The sequence below is a fragment of the Drosophila erecta genome, unplaced genomic scaffold (assembly GCF_003286155.1).
Source record: "Drosophila erecta strain 14021-0224.00,06,07 unplaced genomic scaffold, DereRS2 tig00000000-arrow-pilon, whole genome shotgun sequence".
Taxonomy (NCBI): domain Eukaryota; kingdom Metazoa; phylum Arthropoda; class Insecta; order Diptera; family Drosophilidae; genus Drosophila; species Drosophila erecta.
In genome coordinates, this window is record NW_020825194.1 from 12,726,918 (window position 1) to 12,743,500 (window position 16,583).

The 16,583-nt window shown below is 48.3% G+C and overlaps 4 protein-coding genes across 12 annotated transcripts in view; 1 reads left to right on the plus strand and 3 right to left on the minus strand.

The window, feature by feature from the left end:
• Positions 1 to 2,343: 2,343 nt before the first annotated feature.
• LOC6552208 (putative gustatory receptor 85a) lies at positions 2,344 to 3,984 on the minus strand. The gene is made up of 2 exons (XM_001980691.2): positions 2,658 to 3,984; positions 2,344 to 2,605 (listed from the first exon to the last, which is right to left on the minus strand). Exons 1-2 carry the CDS (start codon positions 3,690 to 3,692, stop codon positions 2,447 to 2,449), a joined length of 1,194 nt encoding a protein of 397 aa, XP_001980727.1. The 5' UTR covers positions 3,693 to 3,984; the 3' UTR covers positions 2,344 to 2,446.
• Positions 3,985 to 4,080: 96 nt separating this feature from the next.
• Positions 4,081 to 7,202, plus strand: LOC26526776. Its single transcript, XM_015155039.2, has 5 exons — positions 4,081 to 4,869; positions 5,419 to 6,645; positions 6,724 to 6,731; positions 6,786 to 6,913; positions 7,066 to 7,202. The coding sequence occupies exons 1-5, from the start codon at positions 4,450 to 4,452 to the stop codon at positions 7,200 to 7,202; spliced, it is 1,920 nt and encodes a 639-aa protein (XP_015010525.1). The 5' UTR covers positions 4,081 to 4,449.
• On the minus strand, positions 6,653 to 8,250 carry LOC6552050 (tctex1 domain-containing protein 2). 4 transcript variants are annotated; one of them, XR_003408356.1, is made up of 3 exons: positions 7,825 to 8,210; positions 7,447 to 7,768; positions 6,653 to 7,253 (listed from the first exon to the last, which is right to left on the minus strand). XR_003408356.1 is itself a non-coding variant. In XM_026983903.1 (3 exons), exons 2-3 carry the CDS (start codon positions 8,084 to 8,086, stop codon positions 7,509 to 7,511), a joined length of 522 nt encoding a protein of 173 aa, XP_026839704.1. In that variant the 5' UTR covers positions 8,087 to 8,111; positions 8,172 to 8,250. The 4 variants fall into 4 exon arrangements, 2 of the variants coding, with proteins under 2 accessions (XP_026839703.1, XP_026839704.1); XR_003408357.1 differs by having other exon boundaries at positions 6,661 to 7,256; XM_026983903.1 differs by lacking the exon at positions 6,653 to 7,253 and having other exon boundaries at positions 7,509 to 7,768; positions 7,825 to 8,111; positions 8,172 to 8,250.
• A 115-nt stretch (positions 8,251 to 8,365) lies between these two features.
• Positions 8,366 to 16,583, minus strand: part of LOC6552049 (F-actin-monooxygenase Mical) — a 36,500-nt gene continuing 28,282 nt past the window's right edge. For 3 of the 6 annotated variants that reach the window (XM_026975706.1, XM_015154493.2, XM_026975704.1), the window contains one exon: positions 16,180 to 16,521. In XM_026975706.1, coding sequence (XP_026831507.1) covers positions 16,494 to 16,521 — 28 coding nt within the window. In that variant the 3' untranslated portion in view covers positions 16,180 to 16,493. Of the gene's footprint in view, positions 9,240 to 9,296; positions 9,494 to 9,551; positions 9,653 to 9,708; positions 9,787 to 9,845; positions 10,051 to 10,160; positions 10,432 to 11,234; positions 11,268 to 11,480; positions 15,453 to 15,510; positions 15,670 to 16,160; positions 16,522 to 16,583 lie in introns of those variants that run through there. The other 3 variants (XM_001980689.3, XM_026975707.1, XM_026975705.1) reach the window with 3 other exon arrangements.

Genomic DNA, 16,583 nt, shown 5'->3' on the forward strand with positions numbered 1-16,583 from the left:
CAACTGAAACCACTAGATGTCTTCAAAAAAGATTGGCTGAATGCATCCTTAATTTCGAAAAGACTTTTTCTTCGGGGCGGACCCCACCCCCCTTGAATATTTATGGGTTAACGCGTAGTGCCCATGGAAATCGAAGCGGAGCGGGTGTCGCGAAAATTAAAAATTAAATCTAAACACTTAACAATTACTATGTAACATTAACAATAATCGGCTTAGTTGGGCTAACTGAGAACTTTACTAGGATCTAGGCGATATGAGAGATGAACGTTGAAGGACTTGACGCGACTTGATTAAAATTAGACGCTCCCACTTCCCCCGTTCCCACCACATTTGTATTTGTATCTGTATTTGTATGTCTAGCATTAGGGGCATCCCCCAGCACACCGCACACACACACAAAAACACACACACATACAACCATTCATCATCACCTTGAACTTTTCGTGTTTTTATGTGTAGTTCGTAAGCGATGAGTAGGGACGAGATGAATCTATGATATAATATAATATACTTGTTGTTGTGTCCACATCTATAGGAGTAACTAACCCGAAATCAGATCGATGCATCCTTGTTTTGTTTACCTTGTTGACTTGTTTGCTGTTACGAATATCTATCGATTCTATTAACCCCACTGTGTACTTAACTCGGTTCTGCTTGGACTGGCCAGCTAGTTGAACTGGCGAAGTCGGCGAAGTTAGGCTAGAGCATAATTTAAAGGCAGGCGACGGTCGCCAGGATCGCCGTGCCGCCACTGATCACCACATAACAAGGTACAAAAGAGGCGCAATTGGGGCGGCATCCACCCCTGCCACGCCCATTAGCCAAAGGGGCGCAATTAGGCCTGGAGCAGGTGAAAATTGAGCAGAGGAGCACACAGACGACACAGAAACTAAAACAGAAACAGAAACAAAAACAAAACCAGATTCAGCTACAGATTTAGAAACAGATAATACTACAATTACGAATTAGCGTAACGGAGTTTTGCATTTCCAAACGAATACCATATGAAACCAAGTAAATAACCAACTAAGTGTCGTGTATATTCCATGTTAAAATACAGCCACAGTGCTGCATATAAGCATATACTTATACATGTATACAGTATAAATATATATATATATATAACCATATGCATACATATATCTAACCGAAATTATGAATAGCGAACGAGAACAAGAGCAAGAAATCCCTTCAGACGGCAATGATTGTTCATATACCCTAGATAAATAGTTGTGCATTAATCAATCGTACAGTTTTCTCAATGTGAAAAGCTTAAGTCCACACCGAAACCTATGTAATAGCAGCTAAAACTCGAGGACCCAAGGACCCCCCTCTAGAAACCCAATCACCAGTGGGTGACCCCAAGCCCGAACATGGTGACCCCGAAAAGTAAGAAAATAAAATACATAACGAGTATCCGTAATACAGAGCAGCAGAGATGTTTAACACTTCAATTAAACATTGGTGAGAATCGAGTACCTACAAAACTGAAAGAGATAGAGAAGCGCCCACACACGCACACACATCCTGCACATCCTGTGGTGGACTAGTGTGCGTGTGGGGCGACTATATTTTTTGCAAAGCAAATTGTGCAGCAAGTGCAGCCGAAACTAACGGATAACGTTTTACGCGCGAACATTTTAGACATACAAAAAGTAAATCGAGATGGGCAATACGAAGCGAGGGGAACACACACACAAACTACAGATCATAAATAGATATATTTTGCGTCTTTATATACAGGAAAACGGCATATTTGTATATTTACACTCAATGTACAGATCGAAGCTACGAATCACAGCAGCTAGGGATATGTAGGGATACTTTAGTACTTGTTGCTCGGTTGGCTTTTTATGCTTCATGTTAACTCCACTCCAGATCAGCCCATTACGCCATTACGCCATTATCCACTAACTCTGGCGTGTTGGCCAGGACTGGCACGCTTTCCACTTGGTGTACTGTCCACGGAACACTGATCTGCATATGTACGTATACGTATACCTAAGGACCCTCACACTCATCACACCGAAGCATTGACTCCAACACCACTCACGCTACATGGGACGAGTCCCACGAAATAAAATCATTTTCAAAACTATTTTAAGCGAATGAAAAAGAAAACAATGACAAAAGCAGAAACTCTAAAATCATTTCAATGGACGTGTTTATGAATGTTGATTTTAAACCATAAATCGAAATCAGAATGAATAAAGCTAAACAACTAAATGTATGGAATAAGTTGAACAAAATAAAAATTCTATAATAAAATAATAAAACAGAAAAGACAAGAGCAAAATGATACTTTCAAAACTAGATATTGTGTTTTTATTATTCAAAGGGGGTTGCTCAATAATATACAAATTCGCTGCTATCAGGATATGTTTGTTAAAAGGGATAAGGGAATAGTTGTAAGTACATAAATTATTGGGGCAGCTCGACTAAGCCATCACTTCGTAATCGAAACATAGTCAGATTGCACCATGTAGACCACATGTACCAGGATGAGGGATGCAAACCGGAAGGCCGAAGAGTGATTTATGCGAAATACGCCAAAGATAGTGATGTGGGTGTGCTGCCAAGTCAACTGCAGCGACAGCCATTCGACCTGTGAAGCTCAATGGATTATAGTTTGTTGAACGGAATGACAGGGTACTCACGCTTCGTGCCACCTCCGCGCTTTCGTTGTGGGGTATTTTCAAGATGTCCCTGGTCACCTCGACCAACGAACCCGTTGTGTTGGTGATGCTGTTCAGCAGGAGCGAGCACATCAGAGGTTGGATGCAGGTGATGAATGAGAAGACCAGGTAGACGAGTTCAAGGTCCTGCAATCCATTGCCAATAACGAAGCGTACCACAAGATATCCCGACACAATGCCACTCCAAAGATTGCGAGCCATGTGGGCAAGAGTGACGTACCTAAAGATGGAACACACTTCGGAGGTTAAATCAATTAGGCACTGGAACCTGGCGTGCAGCCTCCTAATGTCGCATAAACTGGAGGTGACTGCTGATAAGTCCCGATCCAGGAGTACCCTCTTCAGTCCCGCCTGCAAGCGCCACCAGCACCGGGTTATCTCTGCTAGGATGGCGAACCACAGGTAGTTCATGGCAAAGATCATGCACTCCGGCAGGAAGCAGCTGCAGGGATGATTGAAGCCCATCCTGGCGCTGAACGCAAACGTGGCCAAGTGGATGCTGAGACGCAGGACCAGAAGGACGGCGAGTGCGATCAACAAGCAGTCAAGGGTATACTGTTTGTCCCGTGGTACCCTGTATCCCAGGTGCCTGCTCAGATCATTCTGATGCTTCAGCTCCTTCAGAACGGCGAGGATTCTATTTTGCCATTGGTAGCACGAGCCCATGGAGCTCAGCACCGCAAAAAACACCAGTGTAAAGTATGTGAAAAAGTTTACAGTCATCAGCGTGGACTTTTCGATATTTTTAAAGTGGTCCAGGAAATCCAGCTGAAACTTCAACGTCAGGCTGATGACCGCCAAGTTGTGCAGCATACGGTATATAAATAGGCAGCGGGATCTGCGCGCTGCTCCTGGTCCAATGTCCGCATTGAAGTCCAGAACTCCATTAAGGGCACAAAAGCAGCCCAGGCTACGTTGTAAAAGTCTTCGCAGAGAGGCCATGAACCGGCTCACCAACTTTCCAGGAAGCAACTGGGCTACAATTAGGCTGTACATGAACTTATTATTCGGTAGGGTCTGTCATTCCGATTGCCAAAGATTAAATCAGTTGGGAATACACCCCACGGGGAGCACTTGTTGCTCGTAATTAATTGACTTCGGGTGCACTCATCGATTTCTCGAACCACCTTCCTCTGGAATCATATGCACAGGAAGCAAACCGGAAGGACTGAACTAGTAATTTCAGTTGGATACAATGTAGGAATATAGTAGCGACTCTAGGTTTAAAAACTAGTACACGGGCTATTTGCTTTCTTGCTGATACACAATCTTTCAGCTCTGGCAGGGCTAACACTTTTCGCCTGGCATCGACTGGCTGTCCGATCCACGAAGCCGAGCTCGACTATGCGATCCGCTGGCAGTTCCATCGATCGGCTGCCGTATTTTAGCCCTCTGCTCAAGCGGCTTAGCTTCAGTTTGGCAGCAGCAATCACGCGAATCAGTTCGAAACAGAAGCGAAGCGAGGCCCATCCCACTCGTTGTCCGTATCCGAGCCAGTGCATCTGAAAAACTATGTGGAAAACGCTGGGGCTTGACGGTTGACGAATTTCGGAATAGTCATCACCTTGAGGGCAGATCATCAGTTGGGCTAATTGAATCGGGATCGCAAAAAAGTGGAAAATAATGAACGGATTGCAATTGGGGGGATAGCGGAGAGAGCTTGCCAATTTTTGTTGCTAAATTGCCGCGAACGCGACAATCAGAGTGCTAAGTGAGCCATCAATCAGTGCACACCGAGGTCAGCTGCAGTGTCATGGCTGGATTGGTGCCACTGTTCACCTGGCTGGTTGTCCACCTGCTCCAGACGAGGGCCCACTACATACAGATTGACCATGAAGAGTTCCGTGCCAGTGGCTTTCCGCATCCGCACTTTCCGCCGCCTCCGCTGACGCCGCTGGATCACCTACCCCAGGTGCTGGCCGCCAAGGAGCTGACGCCCGCCGAGGTGATGGTGGACCTGACCAACGACCTGACCCACCGCCTGCTCCACTACCACTCCATTCTGAATCGCAACAACTTCGCCTTCTCGCCCACTGCCTTGGTCAGCGTGCTGGTGGCCCTGTTCGAGGGTTCGGCCGGGAATAGTGCCGAGGAGCTGCGTCATGTCCTGCAGCTGCCCAACAACAGGGACGTGACCCGCGTGGGATATCGCGACATCCACCGACGACTGCGGGTGAGACTGGGTTCCAGCATGTAGGCCAGTGTGGCTGCTGCTTTGAACTTAACCCATTGCCACCGGGGCCAATCCGCTCGAGAACGCCATCCAAATTAAGTGCCCACGCACATTTACACGCCTGGCTAAGCACCCGTCCAAACGTGAGCCGGCCAGAGTGGGGAGCACCAAGTGGTCATTGATAAAGAACAACATGAAAACCAGATATGCGTACTGCCAAACAAATTGCCCCAGGCCCCAGGCCAAAGCTCAATTGATCTCCAATCTGGTTTCAATAGTTCGTCGACCCCATTGGGTCGGTTAATCTCCCAAAACTAACCAGCATTTGCTCAAGCGAATAGATTTTTTAATTGGCCATCGTTGCGTACCTTTTGCTGATCAGATTTTGGGTAATTAAATAGTTCAGTAGGGTCGTTGTAGCGCTCCAACTTCATTTTTAGAAATTGTTCTAGTTTTCAGAGTCGTGACCAAAACTTTGTAGAATTATGAAGGGCATAGGTAATGAGTAATGATTAATAAACTAATATTATAGGTTATTACATTTTTCAGACTTACTTCTTTGGCTCCGATAATCCACTGAAGGGACTCAGCTTGAACAAAGGCAATGTCACTGTCCTCAAGGATTTCGAGACAGTTCTCATGTTTTACGGATACGACTTAAGTGTAGATATGCTCTCCTCCACGCCAGCCAATCTCACATCAGATGCTGAGTTGGTCAACACCACAGTGGCCAGCAACACGACGACCATGGAAATGGAGGCGGAAACCACAACATTAAAGGATGCGGAAAGCACAACAGAAGAGCCCGCCACAACAACCACGGAGGCACCGGCGACGACGACAGAGCCTCCCACCACCACCACCGAGGCTCCAGCGGAGGCGGAGGCTACCACAGAAGCACCTGCTGCCACATCGGGAGAAGAGGAGGCCGCGGAGCCGGCTGGTGAGGATGAAGCAGCGGAGTTAGTGTCCGCCTTTGTAGCCGAGGAGGACGCCGAGCCTCTCCTGCGTATCCAAAAGGCGCGAGTGTCCAGACTGCCAACCAGCAAACTCCAGGCGCCGCTGAAGCATTCGAATCCAATCACTCCGAAGCCCATTTACCTGCCCAGTGCGCGAACAGTGGCCATGCCAATGCCAATGATGGCTCGCCAGGTAGCGGAGCGAAAGCCACCAGCAACACGGCAAGTAATTTCTATTATAGCGCCAACCGCACAACCAGTAAACATATCGGTGACTCGGAAGGCAAAGACAGCTCGATACAAGCGCCATGCGCTACCAGCATACAAGGATCTGGATGCAAATCTCTTTCTGACCCTCTTCAATCCGCACACGCATGTCCCGCACCATTCGCTGCACTTTCCGCCGCCAGTGCCCGCTGCCTTTGCCCCGATCACCAATGACTTTGAGCCACACTACGTTGGAGAGGCGTCCGAGGCAAAGTCGAACTATAACACGGATGTGATCAGCCACGTATTCTACCTGGGCAATCAGCAGGTGGTGCACACCACCTTCAAGGTGTACAACGCCGTGCTGTACTACAAGTACTTTGAGCACCTGAAGATGAGTGTGCTGGAACTGGAGCTGGACACACCGGAGTACAACCTAATGATCCTGTTGCCCGACTACCACACGGATATTGTGGCCGCTGCCGCCTCCTTGAAACTGGGGCCAACTCTTCGGCTGATGCGGAAGCAGTTGAAGCCACGCTGGGTGCAAGCCATCATTCCAGACTTCAAGCTGCATGGCACCATGTTTCTGACCAACGACTTGCAGAATGTATGTATTCATTTGTGGTGTGCATTTTGCATTTGGTGCATTTTTATTGAGCTCTTTGGTTTTTGCTTTCTGTTGCAGATGGGAATGTAAGCATGGGCGTAATAGCTCCAGTTCCTGGCTTAACGTAACTTCTTTTGCAGCTGCGATGTATTCGAGCCAAATCGCGCCGATTTCAGGCCCATGACTGAGGAGAAGGGCGTCTACGTGCGGCACATTGAGCAATCCATAGACGTCACCATCCGTACGCATCCCATCAATCAGCTGAAGCGTAAGTGTCTCGCATTGCAGCACACCTGAATGGAGTGGAGTGGAGGCATTGAGCCGCAACGCATTGCGAACGCCCCACCTAATGGTGTTGCAACAGTTGCAGCCTCTGCAACACGAGACAAAGTGCAATAAACACTTCCTTTTGCTCTCTAGGCAACTACGGCGCCCAATCGAAGCCCATTCAGATATCTGTGAATCATCCGTTTCTGTTTTTCATCGTCGATCGCGACTTGGACGTGGCTGTGATGTCGGGCCGCATACTGAATCCGCTGAACGTACGCATCCAATGAAGCACGACGAAGGTCGACTATCGAAAGTGATGAACCCTTTGTTCCCGGTGCCTACTAATACGAGATGTTAGCGTTGCTTAGATTAAAATGTAAATATACGGGGGTGTCACGAGAGTTTGGTCAAATGGAATTCCAACGGAGTAAAGGAACTTCATACTAAAATGGTCTCCAAATTGAAAGTACACCCGTTGATTGATTAATCTATATAATACTGTCTCGTGACAACCCATTATTGTAAGCTCACCCCATTAAAGTTAAATATAGAGATGTGGTCCTTAGCCTAATCAGTTCTGTGGGTAATCGGTTCTAGTACTGGTACGTTCCAAACACTGTACAGACGCAGAAGAGACTGGTGTTGCTGAAGACCTCGGAGACGGAGGTGTCGCAGTCGCAGTCCCAGCAGCAGCGCGAGTTGTAGGTGGCCCCCGCACCCAGCTCCTGGCCTAGCATCACCTGGACCACGTGCTTGTACCGCTTCACCTTGGAGCTGCTGGCTATCTGCTGGTTCACCTCGTCGGCAATCTCGCTTGTCCACTTCTTGGCAATGTCCTTGTCATAGGTTTTGTCTTCAAATGGAGAAGTTGCTAGGCAACGTGCAGTGTGTATGGATTTTCTCACTTACCTTTGAGTTTCTCGGCCATGACGTTGTTCATTATGGTTTTGATGGTGGGCAGCGGAAACATCTCCCCGAAGGCCGGTCGCATGCTGTAGGCGGTGGGCTGAGCGCCGGGCTTTTCCAAGTTTTCATGGTTTTCCACGCCATCGGCTGAGCCCGAGTTCAGACTTCCTGGCGTCGTCTTTTTCGACTGTTTCTCCGCCGGCTTGGACACTGCTGGAGTCTGGACAGATTTGGTTGGGTCCTCAGTGGATTGTTTGTCAGCCATCGTTTATCAAATTCAGCGTAGATCCCTTTTAAAGCGAAGTTTTAACCACCAAACCAAAAAAATCGCGGTTGCTATGTTTGTTTACCTATTACTAGAGTTACCAGATGGCAAAATGGCCTTCCCGCCAACCACTAATTGTCATTCACCACGAATCACCAAACTGACTTGGTATGGCCACTTTATGAGAACGAAATGTGGCATCTCTCTCTCGCTGATTTGAATTTAAAATACGCGCCAACATTTTTATAAACAATAAGAAAATACAAGAGCACAAAAGCATTAGGTTTCATAAAATCTTTATTCAATTCAAAATAAATCGAAAAGTTACATAATAAATTCGATAAATATGCTTTTATATATGCAGGTTATAAATAAAGTTACACAATAATTTAAATGATTTCATTAGTATACAATTAATGGTTGCTTGCTCTCTTACATCGTTATGTGTAGGTTCTCGCATATAGAAAATATTTGTGTGCATCTCTTTGTGTTCACTTTTATTTTGGTTGGGAGCAAATGACATAATACATACACGGGTGTGCTGATCGGGACAATATGCGGGTGCTTCGTCAAATAAATAATAATACAATCAAACGGTTTACAAAGAATCGACAAACAATCGCTAAGTGAAAATAACCTAAGAAAACTCAAATACACCATTTACATTTGCTCAAAATCACATACCCTTTGCACACGCTCACTACATTACATTAAATAAAAACACAACATATTGCATAGGACATACACAGATCAGACAGATTTCAGTGGCAACGACTAACAAAACGTACAATTAGGTCAAATACGGAACTAAAGGTATTCGCAAAAACATTCGTAATCCCTACTTTTAAGTTGCGAAATTAGTTTTTGGTTTTGATTTCTTCTCTGCCTGTTTTTACATTAACCTTGCGCGCTTCTCCAAAATCAGTTAGACTCTCTACTTATATATATTGAAATTGTTCTCTGCCAGCTTATGCTCTTTGAAAAGTTAGTTGCTCGTTTCGGTTACAGCTCACGGGTTTTAGTATTGTTAATTCTTTAAATTCAGCTGCCTTTTTGGTACGCTCTCCCTTGTTTCATCTTAAGTATTTAGGCTCAAAAGTCCGTGCACTACTTCGCAGACCACCAAGCTCCAGGGAAAGTTTGCTTTTCAAATCTGAAACAGGAGGTGTTGTTAATCTCAAACTCAAGCTTGTAGGTTCTATTTACTCACAATCGATTCTTCGTGGTCATGCGGTTGTCCAGTCAGCTTAATGCCCGTTGCCTCTGCGGACGTGGATGCCGATCCCGCTGCCGTGAGGTCGAGTTGGGAGGCTGTGGGTCGTAGGGCGGCTCGCTTGGCGACAATTTCCAGCATTTCGTTGAGAATTGCTCCCTCAGCGGCCACATCGGCGGAGCTTTTGTCCAGTTCTGCAACGGTGGCAGTAGATAACACATAGTAGTGTTGATGGGAAACAATAACACTCACTGTTGCAGGACAAGCGCAGATTGAGCTCTTCCTTCAGCTGGGCATGCCGATACTCCAGTTGCAGTTCCTGTTGCCTTATAGTCAGTTCCTCATCGCGTTTCCTGAAACGAGAATTACATTAACTTCGTTTATTGTAGAGCCTTATAGACCTGCATACTTGAGTGCTGTGATGTTGCGCCAAATCTCCAAAAGTTCCTTAAGTAGCTTCTCGTCGTTGTCCTTTGTTGCATCCAGACTGTAGAGGACATTTTATTTAATTTGTATTTCAGAAAATGGCTTAAGTCTAGCACTCACTTTTCGATATTCTGCGCCTCGCCTCGCAAGGCCTTCTCAATTAGCACGCCGCGTGCCTCCAGATCCTTCAGTTGCACCTCGATCTCCTCCTGTTCCCGCTGAATCTCTTGAGCGATTCGCAATCGCTTGAGCTCAGCTTGTCGTGAAGCCTTCGATATGGCACGTTGCTTCTTATGCTCTCGTGTCTCGTTAGCGTAACTCTCATCTGGAAATGGGAAACGGGATTATAGAATCATGCATGTATGAATCTTCAGTGGGTCGGGACAGGACAGTTGGCTGGACGGAAGATGCAGACATAGAATGAGAACAACAAACCATCGGATCTCTGATAATTCAGTGGCAGAGGCGGTATGGGCGGTGGTGTCTGGTCGTCCAGGGCACTGGGATGAGCTGCGGCCAGGTGGTGGGGCTTGTGTATGTAGAGCTGCGGGCTGGATGAGGAGAACGATTCGGGTTTCGGTTTCGAGGTGTTCGTTTGCTTTCGATAGCGACTGTTGTTCGTGGTGTTCAGATACTCTTGCGAGTGGTTTTTCTGTGATGTGGCTCCTGCTGGAGATGCTGCATTGCAGACCAGCATATCCTTGTCCTAGTGTAGCATGGTGTTTGGAGGTATCAGAATATATTGGTTTAAATGATTGCGTGTTTTTCAGAGGAGGTTATAGAAAGTCGAGAAAAACGTATGGTAAAATAAACCAAATTCAAAACTCTTATTAGAAATTGTTATTATTATTTACTAAAATATAGTATATACATTTAACGTGCAGGATGTCCAAAAGCAAGAAACTTAACACATTTATCTTAGGAATTACCATAACCGGGAGTCCAGGGAAACCAATCATGCAAAAAATCCATGAAGCTTAAATCATAAATAACACTGCTTAAAGTAATTCCCAATAAACAATAAGTTGCCCAGTACTTAAACCAATAAAAGCTTAACGTTTAAAACACACAAGTGAATATCCCTGAATATCCTTGAATATCCGGAATATCGGTAAGGTTTCCCTGAAACTCATGTGCTTCTAATATAATATAATAATATTATATATAAAACTAGAAAACATATATGTTATTCAAGAGGCAAAGGAAATAATTCAGCATTCAAACTTAAAATGTTAACACTTAGATAACTTTTTCTGCAAGGGGTAAAAGAAAACAAAAATAAAGTAAATGAAAAGAAATCATAATAAAATTATTGAAATTTTATTGGGTTAATAGGACAGAAACAGACAAAAAGCCCATTCAGATGGAGAAATGTGCGATTAGATATTATTAGAATAAACCAAAATGTACGGATGCCAAATAATAAGACTAAGCTTTTGAGAGTGTACGTAATTTGGGAAACTCGAAAGTGTTTGGTAAATGGGTTTTAGAATAGTTAAAAGTCCTTACACCAAAACCGAAATTCCTCAGATCAAAGCAAGACTGCAAAACGATTAAAAGAATTTTAAATGTTATAAATGGCACACTTATTACACCAGACATCGAGTCCGCGGCAGTTAATATAACTTATATGCTAGATGAGGTCGTGTGAATCGATAGCTTGGACTAGCCAATCTCCGTGAGGCAGACAGCACTTGGTTACAGCAACACCGACCAAAACCACATGACAAATAGATCAAATAGACAAGCACTGACCTTTGACTTTTCCTTGGACTTCGGCGAGATGCGGAATCTACTGAAGACGCCACCTCCTCCTCCGCCTCCACCCGCCGCATCCGAGATTGTGGGCGTGCCGCTGCTGCTGGTGCCGGGACGCTCTGACTGTTCAGAGTGACCGGCAGCCACAGCGCCGCCCTGCTCCTTGGAACTGGAGGTCGCGGATGCCGACCCCTTTTGGAAGAAGCTGGACAACGACTGTATGAGACTCTTACGCCGCTCCGGATCCTTTTGCCTGCGACCGGACTTGGTTTTGCCTGCCTTCTCCTGCCCACCGGACGCCAAATTGGGATCGGATGTAAAGTCAGCCGCCTTGGCCTGGAGCACGGCATCCTTCTCAACCTGCTGCTGCTGCTGCTGGCCCACCATGTAGGCCAGATCATTGACGCTCTTCGAGGCACTCATTTTGCGGGCACGTGCCGCCAGATCCCCGGATGGCATCTCCTCCAGTTGCTTTGGCTTCAGGGATCTGTTTTGGTCGTAGTGCAACCTTGAGCGCATAAGCTGCATCTTTTCCTCGGGACTGAGTCCCAGTTCTGTGTTGGACTTAAGACGAGCTCTGGCCCTGGCTTCGCTCCTGAGGTTCTCCGTCGAGGCGGAAATGTTGGCTATATCCGCTGTGACAACCCCTTCTCCTCGGTTAACTCTCGCCGGGGCAATGGGTTTCGCAAAGTCGCCCAACTTTCCGCCATTGAAGGAGGCCGTCTTGCCGAGCTTGTAGCCCGCCAGAGCGTTCGAGTCAATGTGTTCGCTGAAGGGGCGCGGCTTGTAGAGATCCGCACTTCGTGTGGGCGCCTGGACAGTGCGGTAAGGCGACACATAGGTGGACGTGGCGGACTTCTGCAGCGGCCTCTCCGCCGGCGGCTTCGGTCCCTCCTCCGCCGTGGAGGCGTGGTAGTGCGCTTGGTTAGAGCAGTTGGAGTCTTGCGGATTGCAAGCAGCCGCCAGCTTTGGCGTCGGACTCAGGCTGGAGCCACTGGCATAGCCGCTGGTCAGCAAACTGCGCTGTCGACTCCGGTGCAGACGCTTCTCAGCGTTCAGCTGCTTCTTCGACTGCAACTTGTCCATGACTAGGTCGTGAATCAGATCCTTTTGCTTGGTGCGTTCTTTGGTTATCTCTTCCAGCTTGCTGCTAAGCGTGGGTATCTCAGGTACCTTGCCGGAAATGCTGGTTGTCCGCGGTCGCATTGAGACCACAGGCTCCTCTGCGGGCTTGGGCGGATCCTCGGCTGATTCTATCACAGGTGCGCTGCTGTTTAGCTGCAAGTTAGGTGCCTCTCCCTTAGAGCTCTTTCGCCGCTGGGTGCTGATCTGCGATATGCGCTGCTGCAGTGCTCGAACATACTCAAACTGGATCTGCAGGTCCTCCTCCTGCGGCTCCTTCGAGACGTTCCCTGGTGTCGAGGAGTTGGGCCCAGTACTGCTGCTCGTCACCGTAGAGGTCTTTGGTTGTTGCTCTGAGCTGCTGGGCGTGGAGTCACCCTTGCCAGCCGCCAACATTGAGGCGAATTGATCGAGAACCCGGGGCGAGGACGTGTCAAGTGGACTGGTGACCACCGTCAAGGCCTCACTTTCCTCCGTTGTCGTTGGCTGGGTCTGGGATATTATCATACTGTCATCATCCAGTTCATTGAGCGTGCTTGAGTCCGTCAGCGACTGGGTCATGGCAGGAGGCACCTCATTCACAGGAGTCTTGGCATCATCGTGCATTATGTACGCTCCCTGCTCAATGTAATCAATGCCCAGTTTCTCGTCCCGCTTTGTCATTAGAGGCGGTAGATTTCCTGGGTAACTGGATGGAGGTGCTGCCTTGCGGGTCGCCTTCTTGGGTTCCGCCTCGATGTACTCCATGTAACCTCTATTCTGAATAAGAGCTGTATTTGTGGCGGAGTAGGCCTCGGCACAAGAGCCCTCCGAACCCGTGTCCATGAACTCTATGTCATCGATGTCGATGGCACTAAGAATTCCGTCCATCTGTACCACTGGCGCCTGCCTGGCTAGCTCGTGGATCACCTCGCTGCCACTAGGAAGTTTGCTTGCTCCACTGCGTCGTCGATCTTTGCGCCGTTTTATCGTACCCTTGTTCGAGTTAAGTACGAACTCCAAGTCGACGAAGTTCTCCGAAATACAGTCGTCGGCCGTCCAGTCGGAGAGTTCCGTCTCAGTTAGCACCTGGCCAGTGCCAGTATGCTCGGTTTCCGAGTCAGATCCTCGCGAGAGAATTTCTCCAGTGGGTGTTTTGTCGCTATCGTGCGCCGTGGGCGTGGTCGGTGTATCTGGCGTCCTGGCCAGATTGCTTAAATTAAGCGTAATGGGTTTCACTGCCTGACTGTGCTCCACATTGCTTTCTACAATCAACGGAAGATTCTTCAAGCTCTCGATCTTGTTCTCATTTTTGCTGTCAAACTTCAATTTAGGTGGACCCATCTCTGGCAAGGGAGGGGGAGCACTAGCACGACGCTCCGTCTCGATGACCGTGCACTCGACCGGCTCCGGAGTAGCAGTTACTGGTTCCGCCTCCACCTCTTGGTCATCCTCCATATCCAGCTCATTCGTTTTAAGCGCCGGCGCCGGCGGAACAATAACATTGGCGGGCATATCCAAGAACTTGACATCCTCGGGATCCCCTATATACTTTCCGTTCACAATCATCAGGCTGTCCACCTGCATCAGGGCGCCACTTGTGTCGTGCACCTCCAAACGGGGCACATTGTGCTTTCCGCCAACAGTCTGAGTGTCCGGACTGGTCGTGGACTCCAAAATGTAGTGCTGGATGTCTTCGATGCTGGAAGAGTCGGAACTTGAGCAGATGGAGCTGTCGGTGGTAGACATGACCTCCGGCTTGGTCTTATCCCATGGGATATTCGGCACCTGGATCTGCACACTGTCTGGTTCATAAAGCTCATGCTCGGCCACATCCTTCTCCGGTGAGTCACGCTTCTCTTCGTCCGACTGCTCCAGCAGACTCTGTTGGTCCTCGCAACTTGGCTCCTTCGCTCCCGTTCCCTCCTTAATATGTCCCAGTATATCTGGTATGCATTCCTTCACATCACGGGAGACATCCGGCTTGGGTTCCTCCTTCACTTCCTGCTGCAGTTCGCTGATTTTGTTGCTGTCGGGTGTGAGGCGTTCATCCACATCCATGTTGCTGCCATCCACCAACTGCTTCTTCGGCGTTTCCAGCGCCGTTAGATCGATAATGTCCATTGGCTTCTCCGGTGTCACAAGGTCAATAACCTCTACCGCCGTCTTATTCGTCGGCGTGGTGGGCGAACTCTTTCTGGCCAGCTGGTCCAGCAGCGTGGCATTGACCGCATCCGTGTATTCCATGCCTTTGTTCAGCTCGTTCTTACAGTTCACGAACACGTTTTCCTTCTCGTTGTCCGTCGAGTGGCTGGAGCCAGTTTTCTGTATCCGAAGCTCCACGCGCAGATCGTTAATCACATTGCTGGTGGCGGAACGGATTAGCTCGTTCGTCTGTCCGGGTGTCTGGCTGCCCTCGCCCAACTTTGTGCGATCGAGGAAGGTGCGCATGCCGGCACTGATGTCGCTGCTGGGATTCAGGAGCTTCTGGCACTCCGATATGTTCGACTGGAAGCTGCGAATGCGCGAGTCTAGCACCGAGGTGGATCCGGACTTCTGGATCTTGTTGCCATTGGCCGGCTCACCCAGCAGATAGCGCTTTTTTAGCTCCAGGCTCTTTTTGGAGGCGATGCCCTCCGTACTGGCCGTCTTGTTTAGCAAGTAGTCTCCTGGCCGGGGATTCTGAAGAGGAGCGCGCTGGCTGCCAATGAGCAGGGTGGGATCCACCTGGACCAACGGTTTGAACTGTGGCAGTGGCGGCTGGGGTTGGTATTTCTGGAGGTAGCTGCCGCCCTTCTCCCGCGCCGCCAACTGCCTCTGATGGAGTCCGGCAGAAGCTGCATTGGGTCCGATCATGGTGGACTTGATCTGCAAGGTTAATAGTCAGCTGCACGTCTTTAAAATACACTTGCACTCCTCCACTTACCTGAACCTTGGTGGGCTTCCTTAGATGGGTGTCATCGATGAAGATTTTGGGCGCCTGGCGTATAATCTCATCGTTGTCAAACTCGGAGTCGGTGGATATCTCAGTGGCAGAATTGAGCTCCACTTCGTCGGGGGAGGTGCTCTCAGACTCGGTCTGAACCTGCAAGTGGAGTTACGAATACGCAAAGGATTAGAGTGCGTTAGGACAGGACAGCAAGTAACTAAACGAACGTAAAACAAAAGCAATGGGAGCTGGGGTCAGTAGTGATCGGTCACAGATCGGTCTAGCTACTGCCCACACCCGAAGGCGGCGTTTTATGTACAGCAAACACCTTTGGTTCGCACATGCTAATTAGTCGGAGTAGTGAGTTAAACAGCAAAAAACAGCGGCATCATGCCTTTAGGTACGATCCAGAAGGGAAACGAGGGAACGGAACGCTGAAGGACAAAACAAACGCTGGCCAGGATTAGCTAGGGGTTAGGCCTGTTTTTGTTGTAAGGACTGCAACAGAACGACAGAACGACACAACACAATCGGTATTCAGTTTTCAATACTTTCTAGGTTTAGAGACTACAAACTTTCGGCTTTTATCGGGCTGCTTGAGTTCGGGGTTAGCGCAACATGTCGCGGATGGCTGTGCTTGAATTTACCTTCGTAGATCGTACCCAGATGCATTTACTTTCAATCAAGTGGCCAACTCGATCTGAGGCTAGACCGATCTAGTCTTTGGCTGATTGGAGGACTTGGACTGGACTTGAACTTGAACTTGAAGGCGTGGCACATCGAGAGCAGACAGGCGGGCGGGCAGTCTAGCATGGTTGATTGGTTGGTTGTTTGGTTGGTTGGTTGGTTGGTTGGTTGGTTGGTTGGTTGGGTGTTCTTGGGCTGCTTATCGGGGACCTATAGTGTCTTGAGCGGGGGTCGGGTTGGTCAGGGAACAGGGGCTGTTTGTGGGGTTGGTTTCGCTGACGTTGGGTTGGCTCTCAGTAGAGATAGTAGTTGAGGCGTCGTCTGCGGCCACAACGGGGTAAAATATAAATGAAAAGAGAAGGCTGCTTTGGTGAATGGTTTAG